The sequence below is a fragment of the Lissotriton vulgaris genome, chromosome 3_2 (genome assembly GCF_964263255.1).
Source record: "Lissotriton vulgaris chromosome 3_2, aLisVul1.2, whole genome shotgun sequence".
NCBI classification, from domain to species: Eukaryota; Metazoa; Chordata; class Amphibia; order Caudata; family Salamandridae; genus Lissotriton; species Lissotriton vulgaris.
In genome coordinates, this window is record NC_141690.1 from 113,772,776 (window position 1) to 113,797,863 (window position 25,088).

The following is a 25,088-nucleotide window of genomic DNA, read 5'->3' on the forward strand; positions in this document are numbered from 1 at the left end:
TGTGTGGTTTTGATTGATGTGTGACTAAATTATTATTACAGCAATAAATCCACACACTTGCTGGGGAGGATAAGGTGATAGCAACAGGCTGGTGAAGAAATCCGAGGATATATTCTTACTCTGCTTGACAAAGAACCATTGCTAATGTGAAAGAACTTCAACCGAATTAGTAGTTATACTTTACCATTTGTTAGGCTACAATGTGGCACTGCTCTACTGTACTTCTGTCACCTGCTATATTCTCAGTTGTACCGTTGAATTGCTCAGGAGGACAAACCAGATTTCATTTTCTTTTTTTTCATAGGCATGCAACTGCCACTGTGTCACACCACTAGTACCACCGCTATGAGGAAATTTTATCCGACCAAGATTGCCAACCTTATTCGGTGTTTCCCGTGGAGCCAGCCCTGGGTCTAGCCCTACTTTCAAACACAAATTACAGGTAAGATAAGCGTTTGGTGGTTTGGGGGTATAATGGAGTATTAGTACGAGAGACGAGAGACTGAAGGTAGTACTACTAAAGTCCTAGGACTCTTGGATTCACTTCACTTAGTCTGTGAGAGGCACTTAGTGTTGAAAACATTTGGGCATTTACACTTAAAGGAAGAAAATGGAACTAAACTTTCAGGAAAACAGTCAACGTTAAACCCCCACCCACCAGGCAAGCAGTAAAAAACAGGTATGCTCAGATAAAGTTTGAAAAAGTATATTTATATCCCTAACAAAATAATCTCCCGCAAGACCCTCCCTAACCCCAACGATTGTCCTTCAAAAGTCCCCAAAAACCCAACTCCCAATTCCCACCCCCCAAAAGTCTCTAAAAAAGGGGCAAGGGACACTATGGGTGGATGCTGTTAACTTTTTGGGCCAGGGCATCATGCTCCTCGCGGAGCAAGGCGAGCTCCTGCTGAAGGCGGGACACCATCAGGGTAGTGCGGCGCAGGCGTGCCTTCACTGCCTTGCAGGTGCAATGCCTGTGAGAGGCAGCTGTTGGCCTTGCTGCTCGGCGGTGGCGTTTGCCTTTGGCAGCCCGGCTCAGTCTGGGTGGACCACTGTGCTGGGTGGCAGCCCGTGGGGCCACGGAGGCCGATGCAGACGACGTTGTTGTTGTTGTCGACTGCACGCTTTCCTCGTCCTCCAGGGCCACCAGCCGCCGATATTCCGCAACAGTGGCCTCGATCCTCCGTTGCCGGGCCGCTCTAGCCAGCTCCTTCCTCCTTGTTCGTTTGGAAGGAGAACCTATATGAAGAAAGAAAGACATAGTCTGTAACCAATGCTCTTTAAGATTAACTCAATCATTCAGCAGAAATTTGTGTTGCACTACAACTAGCAACTTGCAAGCGCATTACATAACTATTGAGGCCAGTATCTATCTAACCTCACACTTCTTCATCCTTGCTCTAACATTAGTGGGAGTTTAAGGAACAAATTCTACGAGCACTGTGGACTTCCATTGGAGTCGACTATGAAAGTACACCAGTCTTATTCTTCTTCTTATCTCTTGTTTTGGAAAATTGGTACGTTATTTTCTGCAAGCCGGCATAATGCCAGCGCAGTAAACTTGCACCCGAGAAAAAGAGACGCACGCCATGAGGAGTGACCTAGACTTGCGTTGCCGTTGCGTTACTGTACCCGTCCAGTACATGCAGGTGGTGAAGCTCTTACTTTTCTATTACGGGTGGCACTGAGAATACTCTGTTACAACTCAAGGGCTACTGCTTAATTAATTTAACTTTCACCCTACAGTGGAAATGAGTACTAGAAATGGAAAATTGAAGAAGATAAATAATCTGATTATCTATCACTTCACATGGGATGTTTTTGCTTATATATGGGATGACTTTAGGTGCTTTGCTTTTTATTGAGTGACCAGTGATACATCCACACATGAATGACTGAGTACTACTAAACTTATTAAGAGAGGTAGGGAGTGGCCACCATAATAACCGGATCTATGCAGTGCTTGCAATACAAACTACTGCTACTATTTATGGTAGTATTTGGACAAAATTAAAAGTTCTTTTCCTTGCCTTTCCTACACTGGAACGGACGTGCGGGTGCAGTGTTACATGCTCTTCAAAGTTACACTTAGTTCATCCACTGACCGTCTACTCTCTCTAGATCATGGGTACTCACAAACTTTCTCTCAGGGGCTACATTTACAGTGTAGTTTGGGGCCGAGGGCCGCACTGGTGGGGGCGGAGTCAGAGGGGGTGGGGCTAAAGCAAAACGATAACTTGTGACCATGAGGTTGCACACAGGTCCCTGCAGCAGATGCCCTCATCCACTGAGCCACCAGACCCAGCATTTACATACATCTCTCTCCCTCCTGCTCTCCCTCCTGCCCTCCCTCCATCTCTCTCTCCCTCCTGCCCTCCCTCTCCCTCCCCCTCTGTCATCTCACTGTGTGTGTGTCTATCTGTGTCAGCCTTCAGCCCGGGTTGAGACCGCTTCCTCAACGCGCACACACAGACAACAACACCAAAGTACTTAACAGGTCTTTAAAAGACCATTAACATATTATTGAGGCTTTGTTTGTTGTAGCGCCCCTGCTTCTCCACCCTGACAATCACTGCTTGCCCGGCCCCACAGAGCAGAGGCTTTGTTCTATTTCACCTCTTTGTGGCCTTGCATCTCCACTCTGCTCTGTGGGGGCCGGGGGAGCAGTGATTGTCAGAGTGGAGATGCAGGGGCGCTAACAGGTGAAATACAAAAAAGCCTCTGCTCTGTGGGGGCCGGGGGAGCAGTGATTGTCTGCAAGGTCTGCGCACCGCCAAGGAAGGCTTGCCGGGCCACCACCGGCCCGCGGGCCGTACTAGGAGTACCCCTGCTCTAGATACACATATGCTATCTAAGAGTCAGATAGTAGCATGATCCAGGTATATGGACACATACAGTTTCTGTGTCACCCACCCAGGCTGTTGTCCTTCCACCCATCATTGCTTCATCATTCACCCAGCCATGCATCTCATATTCTTGCCTTCCCAGCTAGTCTTCAATCTCAATAAGTAAGGAATATATAAGAGCTTACCACTGGCCGCCACCACCACCGTCTCAACTCTCACAGCCGCCGCCTCCTCCCCTGAAGAATCGCCCTCCGCCTCCGTGTCGAGCACCACCACCTCCACACTGGCCCCGCCACCAGATGTTCCACCTACAAAGTACATTAAAGAATGTTAGAATAAAGCACTCACTAGTCACTAGTCTTTGGTCTAGGAATGAAGACATGTGAAAACAATGTAATTTGTGACTGTCTACGTGAAAGTTAAAAAAAATGTCCCTTTTTCCAGGGAAGGTTGTCTTGCTGCACTTTTTGGCACAACTGATGAAGGCTGTTTTTTTAACACGCACCATTTTTCTCCACACAGACAGAAGATGGACTTCTAACAACAAGATCAAGTTGAAACCAGGTGAGAGCTCGGCTCGACCACAAGAAATGTCTTCAATTAATCGTCAGCACTAACCACTTTTCCATTATCAGTTAAACGTTTAGTTTTATTATGACTTCATTTTAATAAATGTGTTTACTTTTAATAAAGCTTTTAAACTTAAATACAATCTGTGTTTTTTGGTCCAGACTAGAGTGACTGAGCGAAAGGTTTTGCAATTTTTGCAAGCATGAGTCCAGATAGAACACTTCAAAAGACATTATGGACAATCCCAGAGGACTGCACTAAGTTGATAGAGCTATTGCTGACTAGAATCATGGGAGTTTCGCCAACCGTGCAATCTTAGTTAGCTACACAGACAGACTAATAAGAATAATCTAGTAATACCACAGGGAGTCATAGTAGAGGCAGGATAAGAATTTAGATACAGTCTACAAGAAGAGCAAAGACAATTTTGAAAAAAGTCAAATGAGGAACGCTAGGAAAAATAGGTACTAGTCTAAAATGAAAACTTACTGGGGCCAGCAGAGGAGCCCTCGCCTGCCCGATCCTGGCCCTGTTGAACAGCATCCGCCGCCTGCTGCTCCTGTGTCCTCCTCTCGCCCCTGGGGGGAGCTGACGTACAACATGAAAGAAAGAACAGAAAACATGGATGATTGTTGCTTGTCAATGTCAACCAAATCAAACATTTCAAAAGAACAATAACAAAATATTTCCGCGAAATTATATTGATTATGGTTACTTTTCATTTATTTGCGGACCTGTGACTTCGAAAGTCACGTAACTCACTAAACAAAGTACTGAAACGTTCACCTAGGACTGGCAGGCAGCAGTCCGCAGGCAAGACGCAAAGTGACAGACAAACTCCATTGTGATTTCAGTCAGATCAGTGACAACACTAACAGTTGCCTGCTACATTACCAGTCATTTAAATAGTCAAACTATCAATCCACCGCCACTATTTTTCTTATTGTCAGGGGTACAAAGGAAGGGGCAGATTTAAGCCCTTGCGGCTCTTTTGCGCCGTTCTTGCGTGACTTTTGTGACGCAGCAGCTAAACAAAAAAGGGCGCCATGGTGCGGCGTATAATATTATAACAACGTGACGCATTTGGGAGATGCATCCCGTTATAAAGCCCTGCGCCATCAGGGGGCGTTCCGGCGCAAGGGAGGGCATTCCTGCGCTGGAACACATCCTAATAGTGGCTGAGGGAAATCTACAAAATATCAATCAGTCACCTTTAGGACAATGATGCGTCACACAAACCCTGCACCTGCTTGAAGCAGACGTACGGCTTGACCCAGCATTGGGGAGATAGGGTACCCCAGAGCATTGATGGAGCTGCGCCATCGTTGCGACGCAACTACAGCAGTAAAGCTTCGGTGACGTTTTGGGCCCATGGTGCGCCGCATTGCAAATACGGCGCACCATGTTTGGTGGTGGTAGCGGGCCGCACAATTAATGGCGCATCCCTGCTACTTTGCAGGGATGCGACGGTAATTGCAATTCTGCCCCTTAGGGGCATACTTACTTACGCGTTCTGGCGCATCTCCAGAGATGCGCCAGATCAAATGCGTCACGCAAAACTACCCTTGCGACACGGCAGATGTGCCTCATTTACAATGCGGCGCGCCCTGGCGCAAGGGTAGGCACTTGCGTGACGCATCTCGTCACGTAAGAGCGGCGCATCGCTGGAGTCACGTCGCCAACGCAATGCAACTCCAGTAATGCTCAGGGCCACCCAATACTTAACATGCTGTGTCAGTCCTTTCGCCTGCTTCGAGCAGACATAAGGAATTGAATTGACGTAGCAGCGTCGCAGAAGTGCCTGCGTTAAATCTTGTACATTTCACGCAGGCAATTTTGCGAGGCGCACAGCCGCTGGACCGCCCACCCTGCGTACTAGGAACGCACCCATTGTGGTGCAGGCCCATGGCTTTATAACGTGACGCATCTCCCTAGATGCGTCATGCTGTAAATGACTCGCAGGGATGCGGCACGTTTACGCCGCTGTTGCGTCACGCAAGGCAACGTAAACGTGGCGCAAGGGGCTTGTAAATGTAATCTGCCCCCTAGTGTCTAGCATTACGCAGTTCTGTAAAGTACACTCATACACAATAGTTACTCAGGCCAATGAGACCACGAAATAGAAAACAAATAAGCATAGTAGCAACGCCACTGAGAAGGAGAGCAGTGCACCTGAAATGCACAGAAGATTTTGAAATATAATTTAACTACAATGTAATCGTCATCAGCGGCATTATTGGCTTGCTCCATGTAAAAAACAAATATTTGCAATACAGAAAACATCATAGTAGTGAGTGATTAAATGGCTACTACTACTCACCAAGCCCGGGGATCTCCAAGCCGAGCTGGTCCAGCAGGTCGCGCTCGCGGTCCAGGAGGTCCGTCCAGCGATGGGTGACCTGGCTGTAGGTGCGCTGGACCCCGTAGAGGTGGGATATGGCCCAGCACACCTTCTCCCACCGCTTCCGGCGCTCCCGCATGTTGTAGCCGCCGGCCGCGATCCTGCCGCCTCCCGCGATGGTCCTGGGCAGGCGGCGCTGGACGAAGTAGACCAGCGCGCCCACTTCCTCCGGGCTGAATATCTCCCGTCGCGTCACCTGCTCCCCCCTCAATCTCCCGCATGCTGTCCTGGCACTGGGTCCAGCACTACTCCCCGCCGCCGCTGCGGCCCTCAAGTGCCTGGGCAGCTTCACGGCGCCTGGCTTGACCATGGTCTGGGCAGGTAAGGTAGGAAGAAGTAGAAAATTAAGAAAGAATAGGATAGGGAAGAAGAAAAGAAAAGAGTTTAAAAAAGTAGTTTAAAAGTAAAGAAAAATAGCAGAAAAGACAAAAATATACAGCTAGGAAAAGAGAGGGATAGATAAGAAGCAAAATCGTAAAAAAAAAACTGAAAACAAGCAAAGGATGGCAAAGATACCAAGAGGATTAAACACCATGCCCAGACACAGGAAATGAATGAAAAACAAGATGGCCGGCGCCCGTTCACGAGCGCGAAAGTAAGTTCGCGCGAGATTTTCCTCGCGATCTCGTGCGAACCTCTAGATTTCCCGCGCGATCTCGTGCGAACCTCTACTCGCAATGCGCTTACTGCGCGAGATTATACATAGCGGGCGGAAACGGAAATACGTCACGCAAACAAAATGGCCGCGCCCGTACTCGACCTTGGGGTAAATTCGCGTGTTGCGCTGCAAGCGGCTCGCGAATACTGCAAAAAAACTCGCGAAACAACAAGCCGCAAAAAAAAAAATGCTCATTCGCACGAATTGGCGGCTTCCGCGGTCGGTTTCGCACGACGCCGCGCCCCGCGAATAGCGCGAAAAAAACCGAAAAACGATTTCAGCAAAAGCAAAAGCAATGAGCAGGTGCAAAAGGTCAACCTCATGATTTGTAACGATTCTTTGTAGTGCTTCCTGAGGGGGCCCTCCAGAATTCGGTTGCCTGCTTGCAACTATTGTGTGACCCTGCTCTGACCTTAACTGTATGCCACAAAGGTCCTGATTTACAGCTAAAGGAGCAGACAAGCAGGTGCCAGGCTGGAACTTTAAATTCTTTCAGTGACACATTAATTAGCCCCTAATTCATTATTGTCAGTTGGGGCAGGGCAGGTGTTGTTAATAAACTAACCCCAAATTAATTCATGTCAGTTCAAGCAGGGCAGGTGGGCTTGCTTTTCCCCCCCATCTTCTACAGTGATGATGAACCAGAGGGTGGCATTGATGTAACAGAGGGTGGCATGGGTCAAAAAGAGGGTGCCAGTGGTAAAACAGAGGGTGCTGGGAGGCTGTGATGATGAACCAGACGTAGAAACAACATAGTCGCGACCGTTGCGAGCCGACAAGTAAGTTCGCAATTGCGAACTAGTACCAAATCCTCGCGAACTGGCAGAAACAATTGCGAACACACAAAAAAAAAAATCCGCAAATTCGCGGGAATTCGCGGATTTTGCGGATTGCGAGTTCGCAAATCCGCAAAATTCGCGAACGCGAGATCCGCAAAATTCGCCCATGCTTAGTACAGACACTCCCCTGCTCCTGTGCTCTATCCTCTCTCCGGGCATGCCCAATCACCGGCCTGGCACACTTCTCTATTCTAGAGGTTCAGTCTGTGCTACTTCACGTGCAGATCTTCATGGCTTGCAAACACATCAGGACAGTGTACTTTAGTGCAGCAGTTGCAGCAGACCTGTTCAAATAAACCATTGCCCTGGGTGTAAAATTCTTAGGGGCACAAAATTGGAAGTGCAAATAGCGCCACACAATACTTGCCTTGCCCTTCCCTATGACCTGGCAGCCCGTGCTATGCCCGCTGCCTGGCACAGGTCCTTGACGCAAACCTTTGCCTGATAGTTTAACATTTTGGGGACTGAATGTTAGCTCTGATTGCCTGCCAAGTGCTTGAAGAGATTGTCAACACCTACTGATTGAGCTGAAACATTTAACCGCTTTGAGGTAAGAGGACGCACAATAAAATACAGATAAATTAATATTCAGTTAACCGTGGCACGCTGGAAAGTAAATGTATTGTAAACCTAGATCAGTTTTTCAAAGCTTGTTGAACCAATTTTCTTTGTTTTGTGGAAGTGGTAATGCTGATGTGTATCTAGTTCTTTCAGCAGAGTACTGTGAACACTGGCTGTCTCTTGCAGTCACACATCCAATAGCAGCGGGCTACACAGCTGGGCCCAGTTATTATAGTAGAAGTCTGCCATGACTTTTTAACTAGAGATTTCTCATTTAAAGTTTCCTCTGTAGTTTCTTCTCAATATGTCTTTTACAAAATAGATATGAATCTTAACCAGCCACCATACTTTCCTAAGGTATTCAACAGACCGAAAAAAAGCTTTATTCACCTGCAAACATTATGCTTTCCATAATGCCCAGAGAATAGATAATTCTTAACATGTGTCCCAACCAATAGGAAGGAACTGCTTAATCATGGAGTGTTTTATAGGGTGAAACTGGCACAGAATAGACATTTAGTGTCATCTCCTTGTGATGCAGGTGTCCCCTTAGAGCAGCTGTGTTCACACTGGAACAGAGTGGAGAGCTTCATAATGTATTTTCAGTCTACCCTCAACCTATGTAAATGAATCCCAATTACATTTAGCATGTGCACAGTTATTCCATTTGGATATCCTGAAATTCTAGCAAGGATCAAGCCATTTTGGCACTAACTCTAACACTCTATGTGACAAAAAAATAATAGTGCTTCAAATACAATCTAGAAGACGAATCACAGCAAAAGAACACATTTCACCTACTGGTTTCTTCCTCTTTTGTCTTTGTGCCTTCAAAACCCTCTTCAGATGTTCCACCTGAGCATCATCCTCATCTGCAATCTCCTGCAAAAGAGAATCCAATGATGAGAAACAAGAAAAACAGCTACAGGCAACAACTTTGCAATCTGCTACAAGAGATGCTGCGGATACCCAAGAAAGATAATGGAGTGAGATGCATGGTCTTTACACTGTGGAGTGGCAATTCTTAAAAAAAACACTGGTGATGTGTAGTTCATCACGCATATAATTGTCAGGGTTGGTAAACCCAATTCAAGTTTGGAGGCACATACTCTGCCACCCTTTGGAAAGCAACATTTTTCACCACTCTACTGACAATTAACTTGCTGCAGAACTAGCTGTTTATCAACTTCAGAAAAGTGGATCTCAAAACACGTTCTACTATGCAGAATGCAGCGCGGAGCTGGTGGAGCGCCACCAACTACTACCATCCAGTGTGGATAGAGGACGAGGAAGGGCATAAGCAGCTGGATGCAACACAGCACAAAGTCCAGAGGCGGCGCTCAAGGCCAGACTGGGAACCAAAACCGGCCCTGGCAAAGTGCTCTGCCGGGGGGTTGGGGGTGCGACCGCGCTCTTTGCCAGGGCCGGTTTTCGGCCGATTTTGTTACAGGGCCGTTTTTGCAGTAACAAAAACGGCCCCCAGGTGCCCAAAACCGGACCCCACCCTTGTGGCGCACCGGGGGATTGCCCGGTGCCCGCAACGGCCAGTCCGGGCCGGCAGCGGCTTCAGATTCACAAAATAAAATTAGGTCTTTAGATGGAAAAACCTTTTGCGTAATCAAATGGTGCTTAATATTGAATGACTGGAACTACGAAATTTAAAAAGCTATTGAAATGAGTAGGTCAAATATATCCGTTACGAAACCTCATGAAAGTATGAGATATGTCCATACTTCCATACACACAAAGTAAATAGCTAGGCAAACACTGGTAATTTTCAGCATTATGTAATCAGCAACTACTCTTGTTCTGTGAAAAAGTTCCTTTGTCTGGACTCAACGTGGGCCATGATAGGGCTTTGGGAGGAGCGGACGACCAGCGGAGGCCTGCTCATCCCAGGGTGTTTTAGGCCAGGGGGCAGCCAACACCCAGTTGGGCTAGTTGGGCCCCCTTTGGGCTTCTTGGGCTCTGGTTGGGCTGTTTTTGAGCTGGTTTTATTTATAACCGCCCATTTCGGGGAATTACCCACCATTTTGGTGGAAGTGACCCAACAGCCGGTTGCAGTGTGCCTGGTGGTTTTCTTCGCCTTTTCCCACCCTGCCACCCCTTTTTTGGTGGTAGTCTTTTTCTTACCGTTGTCGTCCTAGTCATTTGAGTTTTTTGCAAGTTTGCTGCAATTTTGGGTTGGTCTTATTGGGAACAGGTGCGTCGAGCGGGGGTCCATTGTATGGGGGTTTTTGTCGCTGTAGCAGGTGCTGGTGTGTTTATAAAGGAATTTGGTTTGGCACTTTTTCCTAAGTCCTGGGGGATTTAATGAGGTGTGGTTTACAGTTGGGATAAATAGAAGAAGTTATCTAGTTAGGTAGGTAGGAAAGTTAGGTATTGCAAGTTTGTGTTTATAATTGTTGCAGGAGGGAACGATGTTAAGGGGAGGAGGTGGGGTATGTTAGGAAGACTATATTTAGCTAAGTTTAGTTTTGTACGGCACAGGCCATAAGAAGTTATTTGTAAGGTGCACCGGTTTCCAATAAAGCGGCCTTTTTCACACCAACAAGCTGGTCTGTGGTCTATGCTGCCCCCCCCCCCCTTGTGGGCTCAATCCCAAAGACATCCCACACTGAACATGTAGGATGGGTAGTTCTATTGATCTGGTGCCCATGCACATTTCCAAGGTCCAGTTCAAGTTAAGCTGAGCTGCCACTATCAAACGTATGATCCTGTATCAACTGTTTTAGGAGTGTATGCCAGATCCTACATTCATAAAGATAACATGAGCTCACTCTTTGTTCAACTTTGGCTTTAAATATGGTGTAGCACTCACTAGTACTCACTATTTTCATTGTAATGTGGTCACACTGCATGGCCAGATTGTGGTAAATAAAGATTTACCTATGCGGAATTTCTATGCGGTAAAGTTCAATAAAATAGCTCAATCAGAAATGAGAGGCAGAGTCCGTGGAGTCTGAGTTATAAGGGTTTTTATTCCATGTAATGGAATGGTTCGAACCATGGTATCATGTTCCATCCCCACGAAGGTTCAGGAAGGGATAGAACATACTTTATTAACAGTGCACAATATATATAGTAAATGCATACAATGGTGATGGATACAGAAGGCGTAACAGCTGAATGAAACAAGATAAGAACACATGTGCGTAACAGAAGGCGTGCACGAGGGCGTACACGGAGGTGTGTGCTAGAGACGTCACATGAAAGTGTCACAGGTGGGTGGATCCCTAGAGGAATCCTGCAGTGTCAGCAGAAATATATGGCAAGGATGCGTGCGCAGGCAACATGACGTGTGATTGACGTGGAACTGGAGGGTGAAGGGGACTTGACATTTAGCATTGCAAGGGGAGACAGAAGTCTGGCATGTCAGAACAACCTAATCCCAATCATATCTGATATCTAGGGTTTGAGGAACTGCATTATCTAGAAGGAAAGGTCTCTCGGGTAAAGGCTATTCTATACTGACTGCTAGTGTGTGCATATGCGTCTACATGTCTGCGTGTAATGCGAGGGGCCATGGGCCTACCATGGTAACTGGAGCAGTGAATTACTTGCACGGGGACAGGAAGGCCGGGCCCTTTGCTCTGCAGCTGGGGGAATGTTTACCTAAATCCCTAGACAGGAATGTATTTTCGAGGAGCGGAGCAGATAACTTGAAGGCTAAAGGATCTTTGGCAGGCAGGCAAGCAGGCCGAGCCGGGTACCGCTCGCCGCGCAGGGAGTAAGGTAAAGGTCAGGGATGCGGATCCAGGCTGCAGCTCACAGGAGGCAGAAGGCAGAAAGGCTCGATGGCAGAAATCAGGGCCTAACTCAACGGAGCCAGGAAAAACGTGAAAGTGCACCATGTAAAGACGTTGGCATGGCATACTTGGGAACTGAATATTCAATCCATTCATGGTGGATCTGAAAGAGGACAAGTTAACGTTGGACGCAAATGTTATATGTTATATGGGTATTTGTTACGCGCACAACTACTCTTGAGTATCCTGGCGCGGATGTATTTGCGTCTTCATATCTGGTCATGGAGGGAAGTTACATGTACTTGAAGCACGTACATGAAGACAGTGGGGCTCACGTTAGGGGACATTTCTTGACCATAAAAATTCATAATACCTCATTCCCTCCTTGTCCCCTACAGACCCTTCATGATATATCGATCTTCATCAATCCGTCTATCTGTTCATACAACATCATTTGCTCATCTTTTTTCGGACGGGATTTGGAACGTGAACTCGAATGGGGAATACATGATGTGGCGCACAAGCCGCAAATCGCTGGCCCACATTGTAAACAGAGACAGCAACTGAACACTATGAGTAGTATGACTCCTAGGAATGATAGTATTTTCCATCCCCAAGCGGATATGGTACTCCAGAGCCAACCGGACCAAGTCCAGGTGCCTGGATTCTGATGTATCTGATTAGCTATCTTATGAAGACGGGTAATAGCTTTATATACTGATGGTGCGTTATTTGGAATGAAAACACAGCAACTCGATCCGAGGACTTTACAGGCTCCGCCCCTATCGGCCAGGATGACGTCAAGGACAAGACGATTTTGAAGGACAACAAGTCTCATAGCAGACTGTTCCTCTGTTAAGTTGCCTAGGGCGGAAGTAGTTTCATTCACTACTGCTTCGAGGGTTCTAGTCAAGTGACGTATTGATTTACTATTTAAGACAGCCCCTAAATAGGGAAAGAAACCTTTATTGAAATCTGTGTATCGTTCCCATGCCGTTTCAGTATAGTCGACAATCGGGAGTTCTCTCTTGGGTCTATTAGGTACTAGACGGGAGTTCCTATGATAATCAGGTGGAGCTAGAAAAACAGGTGGCAGAAGGAATGCAATGTAACATGTCCCATCCCAATCTGGTGGCAAGCGTATATAGGCTGTCTGACCACAAATGAAATAGGAATGGCGGGTAGCTTTGAATGTAGATTTGCCTTTATCACTGAATTCGATCACAGTAGTACATTCACTATGACCTAGGTGTACTGAACCATTCTTTCTGACACATAATTCACCTTTAAGTGGTAATACTGACATAGAGGGCAAGTCTGGGTTCGTTTCGGACTGGACATTCAGAATCATGAGGTTAAGTGTATAATTACCTAATCCATATACTTCGTTTTCTAGATCGGTCCCTGTCCTTTTGGGTAGACCCTCCTTGTCAGGGAAACATACCTTGTGCATAACTGTGTTCAGATTACCCCATACCCAATTGCCTTGGTAAACTACAGAATCAGAATCTAAAGAATTCATTAAACTAAACCATGCACCACAGGAACCATTATGTGTGAACGGATACGGAAAGAGGGGCAGAACTCCCTTGTATTTCTGATAGGGAGGGAGTCGGCCACATATCCAACAATTGGTAGCATTGTTGGTCTGATGGGAATGGTGTAACATACTGATAAAAGTATTGTTGCGCAGCGCAAATCTGTAAGATAACTCGTGAGGGGGCAGTTCACTGAAAGTATGCTCGACAGTGTCATTTGAGGAAGAATGTGCACGTGTAAAAATAGGAAAGTACATGTGTAACAATAGACCTGTGACAATAATCGCAATACTCAGAAAAAACATAATCAATAAAGCGACGATGCAATAGCTTTTGAGAGATTTACAATATTTCTTTTTCTTGATCTGTTTCTGTCTATCTCTCTCTCTATTGGGATCTAACTTGTACATGTCAGGAACCTGTCTAACCGCTTCACCTAGGGGAGGACTTAAACAATTAAACTGTCTGACTTGCTAGATCTCAATTTTAGGTGGTACTCCTGCTGAGGAGTTTTCTCTACCAGGGGGAGTTTAGTATCAGTCTCTGAAATGGGGCAGGGCTGAGAGTTTATTTCTGGCGGCAGTCCATGGCATTTCTTGACGTGGCTCGAGTGGAGCCAGCCCTTGCGGCCCTCCACCTGTGCTGCTGTCCTTGTGGTTAATAAAACAAGCTTCGGCTCCTGCCAGCGGGGCTCCAGCGGACTCCTCCTGTCGAAATTCCGGATGTACACCAGGTTTCCAGGAACGATCTCGTGTGGCTTCACCTCGGTGTTGTCGGGAAAGGCTGCAGCTACCTGTGAACGACATGATTGTAGTGCAGACATCAAGGAGGCAAGATAATCTGTCAGCATATTACAGTCAACATCTGTGATCTTACGAGGCAGAGGCGTCCCCCACATATTTGGTGGCCTGCCAAAGACCACCTCATACGGGGATAGCCCTGTTCTTGAATGAGCTACCATTCTCATGTAAAAGAGTGCAACTGGCAATGCAACTATCCAGTCTACGCCTTTCTCGGCACAAATCTTAGCAAGGCGTGTTTTCAGTGTCTGATTGTGTCTCTCTACGAGACCTGCTGCTTCGGGATGTCGGACGCAATGGAATTTCCACTGGTATCCTAGCAGGAGTGATACCTGCTTCATAAGCTCGGACGAGAATGGCTGACCATTATCTGAGTACACGACACGGGGCAAACCATATAGCGGGAAGAATTCACGTACCAGCTGCTTGGCAGTGGTCGGAGCAGTGTAATCTGGGACTGGATATGCTTCTGTCCATCGGGAAAGCGCACATACAACTACGAGGACATACTTAAATCCTCGACAACGTTCCATCTGGATATAATCCATCTGGAGAACTTCAAACGGATGGTCGGGAGGATGAAATCCACCTTGCTCTACGGGAATGCCTTTACCTGGGTTGAACTGACAACAGATCATGCAAGTACGCACTTTCTGTTTTGCCGCTGCTCGTAAATGTTTATTGTACCAAAGATTCTGTAAACTGTCTAACATAGCCTTTTCTCCTAAGTGTGCTGGACTGTGTGCGGTATTAATCATAACTTGAACCATAGAGTCGGGGAGAAACCATGTGACTTTTCCCTTCGTCATCCATCCCTGGTCTGTCTGGATCCCTCCTAGTTCAGTCCATTTCTTTATTTCGTCTGGAGTAGCATGTGTCTGTATGTCAATTACATCTAGTGCGGGATCCTTAACTGTCATGCAATGTGTCAGTGTCGGGACTATTGTCTTTGTCATGTCAGTTGTGTGAGTATGAGTCAGAGCTGTATGCTTGGCTGTTCGATCTGCCAGGTCGTTACCCTGGGAAATGGTATCTGTAACTTTCGTATGTGCTTTACACTTCATGATGGCTATGGCTGATGGCAAATGTATTGCTTCTAGCAGTGCTTGAATGAGGGGACCATGCTGGATTTTGGCTCCGTGAGAGGTTAAGAAACCTCTCTCTTGCCAGAGGACTCCGAAGTCGTGTACAACTCCGAAGGCATAACGTGAATCTGTGTATATGTTAACTTTCTTGTTCTTGGCTTGAATGCAGGCTTGGGTCAGAGCAATGAGCTCTGCTGCTTGGGCTGACAGGGTGTCAATGCGGTGTGTTTCTATGACATCAGTTTCTGCCGTGACTGCATATGCGGCCACTAACTCTCCTGTACCTGTTCTCATACATGAACCATCCACATAAAGTGTCAGGTCTGGATCGGGTAATGCGATATCTGTCAAGTCTTGTCGGGGTTTCGTCGTAATCGTAATGACTTCAACACAATCATGTGCTAAAGGGTCTGTCTCACTTAATGGCAAAAGTGTAGCAGGATTCAGTGTATTGCAGCGTCTGATTTCTATGTGTGGCTGAAACAATGTCAATTCATAACCTGTCAATCGTGCTATAGTTAGGTGCTGAGTCTGTGTTCTGTTCAAAAGGACTTCCACGGAGTGTGGAACTTGTACTGTCAATTGATGTCCTAATACTATGGAATCACTTTGTCTAATCGCTAGAGCTGTTGCTGCAACTGATTTCAAGCACGCAGGCAGAGCCTGGGCTACTGGGTCTAATGTACTAGAAAAATAAGCACACGGTTTGTGTGAACCTGCTTGATCCTGAGTTAGTACTGACAATGCTGTACCTTCGCGTTCTGTGACAAAGAGTGTAAAAGGTTTGCTGTAACATGGTGTCGCTAAAACTGGAGCTTGACATAAGGCTTTCTTTAAGTCGTAAAAAGCTTGTGTATGTTCCTGAGTCCAAGGGAGGACAGTCGAAGACGCTGCCTCCTGAGTTGTCAACTGTATAAGTGGCTTGGCTAGAAATGCATATTGTGGAATCCATTGTCTACAGTAAGAAGTGAGGCCTATAAAGGCCCGTACCTCCTTTTGTGTCTTGGGTTGTGACATGTTTACAATTAACTGGATACGGTCAGGTGTTAGCTGCCTCCCCCTCTTGGACAGCAAGTGCCCAAGGTACACCACTTGCTGAACACAGAATTGCAGCTTCGAAGGAGACACTTTGTGTCCCTTGTCCGCCAGGAAATGCAAAACCGTCAGTGATGCTCGTTCACATTCAGGCTCGCTACGGGCGGTGATCAGTAGATCATCGACGTACTGAAGTAGGGCGGGGCTGGGTGGCATGTCAATACTGTCAAGTTGTCTTTTCAATGCTTGGCTATAGATGCTGGGGCTTTCTGTGAATCCTTGAGGTGCGCGTGCAAATTTGAAGCTTCGGCCATTTAAACAGAATCCGAAAAGATATTGGCTTTCCAGATCAATGGGGACACTAAAGAAGGCGTTCTTGAGGTCTATTACAGTAAAGAACGTGGCTTCAGAATCAATAGCAGTCAATAAAGACGAAATGTCTGGGACCACGGGATATTGTGGTACAATGCATTTATTCAGTTCTCGTAAATCGATAACTAATCGATAAACTGGGGGTGCCTTTGGGTCAGTACGTTTAAGAATTGGAATGATAGGGGAATTACAGAGATTGGAGTCGGTTTCTACAACCACTCCTTGTACAATGAGCTCGTCAATGATTTTCAGTAAAGCCACTACAGCATCTGGTGGTAACTTGTATTGTCGAATGCGTGGTAGTACTACTCCTGGCTTGAGTGTGACACGATATGGAGTAATGTGCATACAACCTACATCAGTAGGGCCTTGTGCCCATAAATGTGCAGGAACATTCTGTAATCTGGAATCAATATCTCTCAACACATAGTGACCCTTAAAGTCACGCAGGAACAATCTTACTCCTTCAGGAGAACAACAGATTACAGCTCCTAGAGCTTTCAGTGTCTTAATACCCAACAAGTTTTCTGGACATGATTTCGTGAGCAATAAATCTGTAGTACGTGACAATGGACCAACTGCAAGGGGAACAGGTTTCGACACTTCATTAACAATAGGCTTTCCTGAAAATCCAAGGGAAACATTCTGTGAGCCTGAGAGGGGTGCCCCTGGAACCTCGTCGTGACTGATTGTTGTCCTGCTTGCCCCTGTATCAATCAAAAACGTTCTATCTTTCCCTAATACCTGACTATGTACATAAGGACCCTCTTGATCTACAGGAACCTCAATAAGAGGCAAGCCAACTTCCCTCTCTAGGCTGTTTCATGTGTATCGCTGATAATCGGGGTAGTCGGTTTGTGCATATTGGTACATCTGCTGTGTTGCATGTTGTGTTGCGGCAAATGGTTGTGGCTGTGGTACCGCTACTGTCTGTACTGTCTGTTGTGAAGCATGCATAGGCTGTACATTCTGTGGTACTTGTTGTTGGACTTGGTCTTGTCTAGGTTGTCGTGGTCTCTCTTTAGTTTTACCTGTGGCTATATTATGTTTCAAAACTGCACAATCGTTTACGTAGTAACCTGGCTGTTTACAATAGTTGCAAGTCCCTTAAACAGGAGCTGCTGAAGTATTGGTTTGTGATTGCGCCATACCCTTTTTATGTCCGTCTGCTGGAACTGACTGAGCAACTAACATTTTCATTTTCGTGTCTTTCATACGTCTCTGTTCGTGATCATGTTCTTCCCTAATTCTGTTCTGGTGGTACTGTAACATTTGTAACATTTGTGAAGGCGAATTAGCTTGCCATGTGCTCTCGACTTTCAGTACACGGTTCTTAACCTGGGGCAAAGAATTCTCGACTAATTTGGATACAAAAAGATGCAGGTATGACTCGCTACTTGGTTTCAGGCCACTATTAATGGTAAAACATTTCTCAAATCGGGAATAAAAATCACTAGTGTCTTCATCGGGTTTCTGTTTGCATGCTGAGATTGCATCCCAGTCTTCCTTTTTGGTTGCTAATAATCGTGGCAAAACCTGTACTAACAATCCTGGTAATGCTTTAGTTTTATCCCCAAGACCCAAACCTGGGGTTCGAGTCGTTTCTTCAGTTTCTAATGCAGCCCAATCTATCTTTTGGTCTCCCACCTCCCATTCTTTTTCCTTGAGTTTCTCGTAAATACCAGCCGGCAGTAATACTTTCAATATTTTCATAATGTCGGGATAGGTGTAATCTCCCATGAGTAACATGTCTTTAATTTCACGGTGAAAACCTGCTGGGTCTTTATCATGACTAGGCACTATTTTCTTCATTTCCAATAATTCCATTTTAGTTATGGGCGTGTATACATACACACGTGTAAGGGTATTATCATCATTCCTGACTGGATGCACTTCTCGCAAGGGATTCTGTCTGTCTATGTAAAACATTTTTCTTTCTGGGGGTGGAGCTGGAACAAACTGTGGATTCAGGAAAGCACTATATCTGTGTTGATGTTCTAAAATTACTTTAATTAAATCGGTACCTAGGCCTCTCCATTTATTCATTAGTAACTCTATTAGTACATCAGGTAGGGGACCTGGATCAGAATGTTGGCTCTTATACAACAAAAGGAGGTGTTGTATCATGTACATACCAGCTAGTCGCTGTTCATCTGGGGAAAGATTCAAAAATGTTTGCGCTACTGCGTTATCATTATATTTATCGGAATTGTCAGCCCATTGTACTGCTGACCTGGCTAATTCTTGTTCATCCATGGAATTAAGTACATGGTACCCCATTCGTTCTTGAAGTACTTTATCGGTAGCCTGAAATAGATGTTCAGGAGTCCTCGGGTTTGACATGGCAGAGTGAAAAAGTCTCTTGCTTTCTGGGCGTAACATTTTATTAAAGGGTCTACCCTTTCCTACATATGCTATCGTCTGTTTGTCTGACTGTTGCGAAGTTTCTGCTAGATCCTCTGTATCATCCTCCTGCGAGGAAATCTGACCGTCTGATTCAAGTTGTTCTTCAGGTGCTCGCTGGGCATGTATTTCTATTATTTCTTTACGGATCTTTCTAACCATAGTATGTACACTGTTCTCCTTATCATGTTTACCATCCGCAATATTCTGGCTCCATCTATTCAGTCTATCCATCTCACTTTGGGGAAAACCTGCCTGGTCTTGTTCTCTTATTAAACAATTAACCATAAATCGCATTATTAAACCTTTGTTCTCTACTTTCTGACGTGACATGGCTTCAGCAACACATTCCGGTCCTTCTCCTGTTCTAATAAAATAATACAATTTGTCTAGATGTTCTGGCATTCCTGGTAGTAATATCAAATAATCTGTAACACGTCTCAAACGTAGGGACGCTAACAACATGGGTCCTGTTGTACCGGGCACTGCGTCATATCTGCAATCCGTAAGTTCTCTTCTAAGCTGTTCGGCCGGTGCACCTTTGGGTGTCCGAGCCTTTGCTAAATCTCTCATTGTCACTCGGTGTAACGGTGGGGGTGTTTGATAACCTCCTGTAGCACCTCCTGAAGCGGAGGCTTGATCATAACCTGGCTGTAGGGTCGGTACCTGCTGTAACTGGGTTGGGGCCTGAGCAGCGTCAGTCCCAAAAGGATTAAGTGGATGCGGTTGTTGAATACCAGGAGGAACAGCGGGTGTGGGTGCAGGAAGCGGTGCGGGAGGGATCTGCTGTTGGGGACCCGGGGGCAGACGATCATGGGGTAGGTTAACGTCAGCAGGTGGGACATGGGTAGGTACATTAGTGTAAGCAGGAGCTACATTGTCTAAATAGGAAGAAAGGAAAATGTCTGCTGCGGTCTTGTGACGTAATTTAGTCGGAACCAATGGAGGGGGCAGATTTTTCGGTGTTTCCGGGGTCGCCTTGGGCAGGCCCTCGGCCAGGACTGGATACAATCCTGTCATAATGGCGTTACTCTGTCTATCGTGTTGTTCCATTCTGACTCGTTCTCCTTCTTCTAGTAGTTCCTTTTCTTTGGCTTTTTCAGAATCCTCTCTACTTTTCTCTGCTTTTCTGAGTGCTTTCTCTGTTCGTCTATGTGATTCTTTACGCCATAATTCAATGGCATCTTTCTGTGACTGTCTGGCTTTCTTCTTCCATAACACTTCCTCTACTCTCATGATGCACTCGGCATCCCATGTCCCTGTAACGGGCCATTTCTGATTCTCTGCTAAGTCTTTAGTGTAATCCACCCACAAGTCGAGATATAATACGGCATCTAAGCCGTGCTTGTGGTACATAAAATATCCGGGAGTGTCCCTGGGTGGGATGGGAACAGCTTCCTCGAGTATCCCTTTTCTAGTTCCTATCTGTCTCAGTTTAGAGAATAGAGGCATTCTGAACCTTGATACTTGATACTTACTCGAACTTGAACACAACTAATACAAATGAGCACAGTAATGAAGATCAAACAATCACTCATACCACGACATTAGAACACATTTAAACATTCTGAAAACGAACAAAAATAACTAGATAACTCGATAACTGTATACTGGATATACTGTTAAACAGTACAGATACACTGCTAAAACAGTGCAGACCGGGTCTGTGTACCCAAACCCGTCTTGACCGGACACAAATTAATGCACCCGTCTTGATGCATCCCCAGCAACGGTACTCACCGGGAAGCACGGAACGGAAGGCCTCGGAAAACTCGACACTGGACTGGACCGGACTGGACTCGACTCAACACGTGACGTAGATACTTCGGGACTGGTGGGCCTCTGAACACCTCGGACCTTGCTCTCTCGGCTGGGCTCTGGTCGGGATCCTCCGCACTCCTCACCGCCTCGTCTGGGTGTCGATCGCAGTCTCAGTCACCGCCGTTGGCCTGAGGGAGATACAGGAAATCCTGCGGGTACGCGTAGTTGTCCGTCACAGCTGTGGCAGGGGGATAGGCCTGCAACGCACCGCCGGCGTGTAGGGTGGGGGAGAGGTCCCTGTTCGGGCGCCAAATTATGTGGTAAATAAAGATTTACCTATGCGGAATTTCTATGCGGTAAAGTTCAATAAAATAGCTCAATCAGAAATGAGAGGCAGAGTCCGTGGAGTCTGAGTTATAAGGGTTTTTATTCCATGTAATGGAATGGTTCGAACCATGGTATCATGTTCCATCCCCACGAAGGTTCAGGAAGGGATAGAACATACTTTATTAACAGTGCACAATATATATAGTAAATGCATACAATGGTGATGGATACAGAAGGCGTAACAGCTGAATGAAACAAGATAAGAACACATGTGCGTAACAGAAGGCGTGCACGAGGGCGTACACGGAGGTGTGTGCTAGAGACGTCACATGAAAGTGTCACAGGTGGGTGGATCCCTAGAGGAATCCTGCAGTGTCAGCAGAAATATATGGCAAGGATGCGCGCGCAGGCAACATGACGTGTGATTGACGTGGAACTGGAGGGTGAAGGGGACTTGACATTTAGCATTGCAAGGGGAGACAGAAGTCTGGCATGTCAGAACAACCTAATCCCAATCATATCTGATATCTAGTGTTTGAGGAACTGCATTATCTAGAAGGAAAGGTCTCTCGGGTAAAGGCTATTCTATACTGACTGCTAGTGTGTGCATATGCGTCTACATGTCTGCGTGTAATGCGAGGGGCCATGGGCCTACCATGGTAACTGGAGCAGTGAATTACTTGCACGGGGACAGGAAGGCCGGGCCCTTTGCTCTGCAGCTGGGGGAATGTTTACCTAAATCCCTAGACAGGAATGTATTTTCGAGGAGCGGAGCAGATAACTTGAAGGCTAAAGGATCTTTGGCAGGCAGGCAAGCAGGCCGAGCCGGGTACCGCTCGCGGCGCAGGGAGTAAGGTAAAGGTCAGGGATGCGGATCCAGGCTGCAGCTCACAGGAGGCAGAAGGCAGAAAGGCTCGATGGCAGAAATCAGGGCCTAACTCAACGGAGCCAGGAAAAACGTGAAAGTGCACCATGTAAAGACGTTGGCATGGCATACTTGGGAACTGAATATTCAATCCATTCATGGTGGATCTGAAAGAGGACAAGTTAACGTTGGACGCAAATGTATTTGCGTCTTCATATCTGGTCATGGAGGGAAGTTACATGTACTTGAAGCACGTACATGAAGACAGTGGGGCTCACGTTAGGGGACATTTCTTGACCATAAAAATTCATATTACCTCAAGATGTAGAATAAATGATGAAACAAGCGGAACATCCATGGTTGGTTTTAAACTATATGGCAGTCAATGTGAATCAACTTGTTATTTGATGTCCTACCTGGGACCCATTCACACCTTAAATGGTAAGATGAGCTGCTTAACCAAAACTAACAAGAGAAAGCTGCTAGTTGTGGAATTATTAAGAACTACAGAAATTATTAATGAACCCATCCACAAAATTTAGTTCCCATATAGCTTTGCACGCACATTCACAGTTCCTGTTTTGAGTCCGGCTAAAGGTCTTGCTTGAAATGTCTGTTGTGAGATCTTTTGACCTCAATAAATGAAAACAAAATATAAAGTATTGTGAACGAGAAAGGCTGAGCTTTGGATCAGTCCTACTATTTATCAAAGCTGTGGCATTTAAAGGATGGTTACATGGTCCCATTTGCCTTCTCATTTGTTTTTGGAATTTGGATCAGGTGTGGTTTTGTTAAACTGTAGAATAAACATCACACGTCGCTTGAAATTGAGACCCAGGGTGAGTTTGTTGATGTATTTGCATCGCTGGCACAAGGGCCATTAATGGGAGTATGGGCCTGAATTGAGCAACGCCTACTTAACATCAACACAGAGTTTTGACAGATTCAATGAGAAGGCAGCCCAGAGCAAGTGACCCAAGCTTGCCATTGCCATCACGTTTTTCGAACTTGGGGTATGTGAAGGTACATATATTTACCTTTGCTGTAGAGTGCGTTTGGCTTGTGTGAATGAAGCCAAGTCCCGTTACCAAACTGGTGAGAAAATAAGTGTATGTCCCTACTAACTAAATTTTTGAGTGATGACATTTAATGAAGAATATATTCTTGTAACTGCAAGAGCAATCACACAGTTTTTTTATTTAAGGAGAAACTGCTATTTAAACCATACTACCCATTAACAGTCACTTCGCAGAACATGTGTGGGGGACATTGTAAATAAAACAGAAGTAGTCCCTGCGATCTTTATCACTTAGATATGGCTCTTTGGCATGCAAAATAAAAATATTCCTTTTTCTTATGTATATTTAGCCTCCACTGACCTCACACAACCCAAGAGTTCAACTCTACATAATAGTGAAAAATTAAAACAATGATCAAAAAATTAAAAAGATTAAAAAAGAAAACACAAGTTGTCTTTTCTTTTTTAATCTTTTTAATATGCCTATATGAATTGACATTGTTTTAATTTTGCTTCATGGTACTTCTGTACAGAACTTGGATTGTTATGAATAAATCATGTATTTTTAAGATTTTCATTTTTTGATCATTGTTTCAATTTGTCACTATTATTATGTAGAGTTGAACTCTTGGGTTGTGTGAGGTCAGTGGAGGCTAAATATACATAAGAAAAAGGAATATTTTTCTTTTGCATGCCAAAGAGCCATATCTAAGTGATAAAGATCGCAGGGACTACTTCTGTTTTATTTATCTTTTTCTCCTTGTCTCTTACCGGATTCTTAAGGAGACCTCCCTTCTCTTTATTTCTGTTATCTACGGGGAGACATTGTAAAGCTATGTGTAGACAGACAATAATGTCTGGTATCCTCCTCCTAGCTAACGTAGTTGATGCCACCAGTGGTGGGAGCGCCTGCATGTTCTTTTGCACAGGAATTAGTGTCTAGGGGGAATCTTTTGATGCATGGTGGATACTAGGTCCTTGGAATATTCCAGAAGGGTGCCAGTTTGTCTGGAGAGCTCCAGTATAATGTCCAATACTTTTTGAAACATGAGACAGTTGTCTAAATATGGGCCGCATGATCTGCTCAGAGGTAGCTAATGTGGTTCTAACATGATCATCTGAAGAAATGCAGAAATATAATCTATTTTTTTGATCCCTGGATCTATGTTGAAGACTACATCAGTAGCAAATATTAACAAAGCCAATTGTTTGGGCTGAGTTGGTTCTGTAGGGATTCAATTTAATGGCATGCAGGTCATACACAGATATGCACCAAGCACTTAACTCACTGAATCATCCTGCTATCTTGCGTGTTCAATCTATACTACTATTATAAAGGAAGAACTTTGAACCTTTGAGGCGGGTAAACTCGGGAACCACAGCGCCAATCCACACATCCGATACATTGTTGTAATCGTCAGGGTGTGCAGATGGACATAGGCTATATAAACGTAAGAAATATACGCTATTTAAAAAATTTGCAGAAAAAAAAGTAGTCCCTTGGAAGAAGCTCCGGCCGCGACGTGTGTGCTGACGTGAGGAGCGCGGGGAGGAGCGGCGTCCAGGAGCGTGAGGAGGACAGGCAAACATGGCGCGGGGAGGAGCGGCGTACAGGCGGTGAGGAGCGGCGGACAGTCGGGGAGGAGCGGTGAGTGGCGGATGAGGTAGGTTATTTATTTATTTTGTTAGGAGTGGTGAGCGGTGGAAAAATGAAGCAAAAATGACAATCGTGAGCAAGAGGAAGCAAACGGAGCATTACAAAAGTGAGCCTAACGGTGCATTACAGGAGGAAAAACGTACGTGTGCAGGTTACAAAAGCGGACATCGTGAGCAAGAGGAAGCAAACGGAGCATTACAAAAGTGAGCCAAACGGTGCATTACAGGAGGAAAAAGTTACGTGTGCAGGTTACAAAAGCGTAGAAAGTAAACATAGAGGTATAGGAGGAAAAAGTGACGTGTGCAGGTAGCAAGAGGAAGCAAACGGAGCATTACAAAAGTGAGCCAAACAGTGCATTACAGGAGGAAAGAGTTACGTGTGCAGGTTACAAAAGCGTAGAAAGTAAACATAGAGGTATAGGAGGAAAAAGTGATGTGTGGAGGTTACAAAAGCGTACAAAGTAAACATAGAGGTATAATACTGCAATATATGGAGGAAGGCTCCGGGGGACCCATGGACAACGTCGGGGCGGGCGGGGGCCCTGAAGCCTAATTACTCCCGGACAACGTCGGGACGGGCTGCTAGTTGTTTATATTTTAAACT

At 45.6% G+C, this 25,088-nt stretch overlaps 1 protein-coding gene across 1 annotated transcript in view; it reads right to left on the bottom strand.

Moving 5' to 3' along the window:
* CC2D2A (coiled-coil and C2 domain containing 2A) overlaps positions 1-25,088 on the bottom strand; it is a 432,763-nt gene that overhangs the window by 377,172 nt on the left and 30,503 nt on the right. The window contains exon 2 of the mRNA XM_086964074.1: positions 8,677-8,757. Within this exon, the coding sequence (XP_086820200.1) occupies positions 8,677-8,757 (81 nt within the window). The remainder of the gene's footprint in view (positions 1-8,676; positions 8,758-25,088) is intronic.